The sequence below is a fragment of the Aegilops tauschii genome, chromosome 6, assembly GCF_002575655.3.
Source record: "Aegilops tauschii subsp. strangulata cultivar AL8/78 chromosome 6, Aet v6.0, whole genome shotgun sequence".
Lineage (NCBI taxonomy): Eukaryota > Viridiplantae > Streptophyta > Magnoliopsida > Poales > Poaceae > Aegilops > Aegilops tauschii.
Window position 1 is genome coordinate 446,224,402 of NC_053040.3, and position 4,461 is coordinate 446,228,862.

Below are 4,461 nucleotides of genomic sequence, written 5' to 3' on the forward strand. Positions count from 1 at the left end.
CGATCAAGAGACTTGGATTTGGCATGCATTCTTTGGAATGCCTGGATCTTTGAATGACATCAATGTTGTCAACCGGTCACCACTGATGAATAAGATTGCAAATGGTGAGTTGCCACCGGTGCAGTTTGTAGCAAATGGCCGTACATACAACTATGGCTATTATCTAGCGGATGACATCTATCCAAAGTGGCAAACCTTCGTGAAGACGTTGAAAAAGCCGGAAGGTAAGAAAAATCTTGATTTCCACAATGCTCAGGCGGCGGCTAGAAAAGATGTAGAGAGATGCTCAGGCGGCGGCAAGCCCAATTTGCTATTGTGAGAGGACCGGCTAGATTTTGGGATCAAAAAATGCTTTGGTACATCATGCACGCTTGTGTCATCATGCACAACATGATCATCGAGAATGATCGTGGCCAAGATTTAGACAACTCACAGTATGAGCTCTTGGGACATCCCGTGCGAGTGCGACGGAGGGCTGAAAGGGTGGCCCGTTTTGTTGCCTCCTATCATGCCATTCGGCGTACCGCAGCGTACAATGATCTTCAGAAGGATCTCATTGAGGAGTGGTGGGCATGGCATGGACGACAAAGAGCATGATTTGTGTGTTCGACATTGTATTGTTCATGAACTATCTGTTGTGTTTATTGCACTATTTGTTGTACTGAACGATAAACTATTTGTTTGAGTTGTAATAACGAAATTGAACTATTTATTGTTGATTTATTATTTTGTTCGTTTGATCATTTTTGCTTCTATTTGAAATGCATATGTTGTTTGTGCGAGTCGCGCGCGCTGCATTTTTTCGCGCTGCATTTTAGCGTGACTGCTGGAGCTAGCGCTGGCGGCCGCGCAAAACCAGACGAACGGCGCGCGGTAAACTAGTTTTTAGCGTGCGGCGCGTAGCGCGGCTGTTGGAGATGCTGTTAGGATGACCCGTACATGATCACACGCGGCTGCTTTCCGTGGAGGCAAGAGTAGGGCCATAAAAGACCATGGAGTCTCCATCCTCGAAGGAAGCAGCCATGCTGCAATGAACAAACAGTTTACTCATCCAACCAACACGATCCTAGCTAATACGTCAAACGTCATCACTTGCGTTATTCATAACAAAATGCATGGATTGATTCTCACTGTCATGCGTCCTGCTAGCTACCTGAGCAACCCGTGCCTGCCTATAAATACAGCCGCCCGTGCCGAGGCAGCCAATCAATCCATCACACCGATCCCAGCCAACCAACCAAGCTACGAAACGAAGCAAGCGCCGGCCGTCGACTGATCTTGATCGCGTCGGAGAATATGGGTTCGATGGGGCCTGCCGCCGAGAAGCCGCACGCGGTGTGCCTGCCGTACCCGGCGCAGGGCCACATCACCCCGATGCTCAACGTCGCCAAGCTGCTCCACGCCCGGGGCTTCGACGTCACCTTCGTCAACACAGAGTACAACCACGCCCGCCTCGTCCGCTCCCGCGGCCTCGCCGCGGTGGCCGGCCTCCCGGGCTTCCGCTTCGCCACCATCCCCGACGGCCTGCCGCCGTCCGATGACGACGACGTCACGCAGGATATCCCGGCGCTCTGCAAGTCCACCACGGAGACCTGCCTCGGGCCCTTCCGCAGCCTTCTCGCCCGGCTCAACGACCCCGCCGCGGGCCACCCGCCGGTCACCTGCGTCGTCTCCGACGTCGTCATGGGCTTCTCCATGGAGGCTGCCAACGAGCTCGGCCTCACCTACGTCCAGCTCTGGACCGCCAGTGCCATCAGCTACCTCGGGTACCGCCACTACCGCCTCCTCATCGGCCGTGGCATCGTCCCACTCAAAGGTACGTACGTACGTACGGCTTTTAGTTTGTCCCCCACTCAGTGCGCCCGTCACTCGACGGAGCGCACGTTGCGTCTCCACCACGTACACACTCTGCTATTATCAGCAGCTACTGATCGAAGCTCTTATCTGAATGTCCGTCGTTACGCGCGTGCAGATGCCGAGCAGCTGACGAACGGATACCTGGACACGCCGGTGGAAGACGTGCCGGGCCTGAGGAGCATGAGGCTCAGGGACTTCCCGTCCTTCATACGCACCACGGACCCGGACGAGTACATAGTGCACTACGTCCTGAGGGAGACGGAGCGCACGGCCGGCGCGTCGGCTGTCATCCTCAACAGCTTCGCCGACCTGGAGGGCGAGGCGGTGGACGCCATGGAGGCGCTCGGCCTGGCCAAGGTGTACACGCTCGGCCCTCTCCCGCTGCTGGCGCGCGAGGAGCCGCCCACGCCGCGCTCCGCCATCAACCTCAGCCTGTGGAAGGAGCAGGAGGAGTGCCTGCAGTGGCTGGAAGGCAGGGAGCCCGGCTCCGTCGTGTACGTCAACTTCGGCAGCATCACCGTCATGACCAGCGCGCAGATGGTGGAGTTCGCGTGGGGGCTGGCGCAGAGCAGGAAGCAGTTCCTGTGGATCGTCCGCCGAGACCTGGTGAGGGGCGACGCCGCGGTGCTCCCTGAGGAGTTCTTGGCCGAGACGGTGGGGCGCGGGCTCATGGCGTCCTGGTGCCCGCAGCAAGAGGTGCTGGACCACCCCGCCGTGGGCGCCTTTCTGACGCACAGCGGCTGGAACTCAGCCCTGGAGAGCTTGTGCGGCGGCGTGCCGGTGATCAGCTGGCCATTCTTCGCGGACCAGCAGACCAACTGCAGGTACCAGTGCAACGAGTGGGGCGTCGGCATGGAGATCAATAACAACGTCCGGCGCGACGCCGTCGCGGGGCTTATCACGGAGATCATGGAAGGGAAGAAGGGGAAGGGGATGAGGAAGAGAGCGGCGGAGTGGAAGGAGAGCGCGGTCAAGGCGGCCATGCCCGGCGGCTCGTCTCACCGCAACTTTGACGGGCTGGTCCGCGACGTGCTCCTGCCCAAGAATTAGCTCTAGATCGACGTCCATTGTAACTATAGAACACTGTATCTTATTTGTTTGTTAAGAAGGTTCGTTTCTTTCGGGAGTGATGGGCCATGAGTGATCAGTGTGGTTGTGTACAACGATAGAGAACATGCCACTTAGTCCAATTCTATTACTAGTAGGAGGACCGAAGAAACAAATGGCGCATGGCTACTCGCTGCTATTTATGACCTGCGTTCGTTGGATTGGATCGGTGGCTTTACTTGTTTCTTTCTGACGGTATATAAAAGTGTGTAATTCTTTTTTTGCGGATGGTATATAAAAATATGGTTAGAGCAAGGTTAATAGCTCAGCCGGCTGCTGGCTATAAGTCACTGTCACATCACCTAAAGCCTTCTCCCATACAATAGCCTGGCTTTTAGGTTGGCTGCAAAGTTGATTGTAATGAATACTTGAACACTTAATACTTGAATGTGCATATGACCTGCTGTGATCCAATACAAACTACATCTTTGCGGTCATCTCATCAGCATACATATATGCCATTCATGCCATATTAATAAGAAAGCATCAAACAGATGTATATAGGACCATAACAACACATTTAAACATTACTTAAGTCTGAATAGGGAGCGCTATGACTTTCAAGCAACAGAACCATCACAACATCTTCACCCTTACGCAAATCATCGACGACCTCATACTCTGGACGCACCGGATGAAGAAGCCGGTGCACAAACAGGCCGCCTCCTCACGGCGTTCCTATCTCTTATGATGATTACGCGTGCTTATGTAATTCACCTTTGTAATCAGGCAAACGTTGGGTTATAAAATTGAGAAATATATGCAGGTGGGGAGCTCTCCCCCCCCCCCCCCCCCCCCTCCCCAATAATTTTTCAAAAAAAAGTCTGAATAGGGAAGCATTAACTAAACATAAAAAAATGACAGCTCCGGTAAACAAGCCGTTAATTTTGATCTGGACGACAATGATAAACAAACTGATGGCATGTAGTACCATAACATGACACTTAAACATTACACGAGTCTTCATAAGAAAGCGTAAACCAAACAGAATATTAGGTAACATCTCTCGCAAACCACCTGTTAATTTTGATCTTGATAACGGTAGGTTGAAACTTCAATGGAGCCAGTATTCGGGTATGGAGGGACAATTGGATTCCGAGACCCCACTCTTTCAAACCTATCTCTCCAAGAGGTAATTGCCGTATCCGCTATGTGTCTGAACTTCTCAATGACAATGGATCTTGGAATATGAACTTGTTGCAGAATTACTTTTGGCCTTGCGATGTGGATGAAATCATAAAAATTAGAGCGTCCCCAAGGCATGAGGAGGATACACTTGCATGGGGACCAGTGAGGTTTGGCCAATTCTCGGTGAAGTCGGAGTATGATTTTGCCTTCGATGAAGCCAACAGAGAACTACAGCCAGCATATAGCACTAATCCGGATGGCTGCCGAACTAGTTGGAACTTGATATGGAAAACGGATGTCCCCCCAACAGTAAAAAAACTTTGCATGGAGAGTGGTCTCAGACTCCCTTTCGACTTAGGTTAATAAACA

General features: G+C 52.5%; 1 protein-coding gene across 1 annotated transcript; it reads left to right on the top strand.

Annotated features, from left to right (window-relative positions):
* Positions 1-962: 962 nt before the first annotated feature.
* LOC109784746 (7-deoxyloganetin glucosyltransferase) lies at positions 963-3,232 on the top strand. Its single transcript, XM_020343344.4, has 2 exons — positions 963-1,816; positions 1,973-3,232. The coding sequence occupies exons 1-2, from the start codon at positions 1,297-1,299 to the stop codon at positions 2,905-2,907; spliced, it is 1,455 nt and encodes a 484-aa protein (XP_020198933.1). The 5' UTR covers positions 963-1,296; the 3' UTR covers positions 2,908-3,232.
* Positions 3,233-4,461: the final 1,229 nt, after the last annotated feature.

Excerpts from the sequence above, each read along its gene's own strand:
- LOC109784746 (XM_020343344.4), top strand. The coding sequence starts at position 1,297 with ATGGGTTCGATGGGGCCTGCCGCCGAGAAGCCGCACGCGGTGTGCCTG. Across the intron at positions 1,817-1,972 it reads TGGCATCGTCCCACTCAAAG|ATGCCGAGCAGCTGACGAAC; the intron begins GTACGTACGTAC and ends ACGCGCGTGCAG.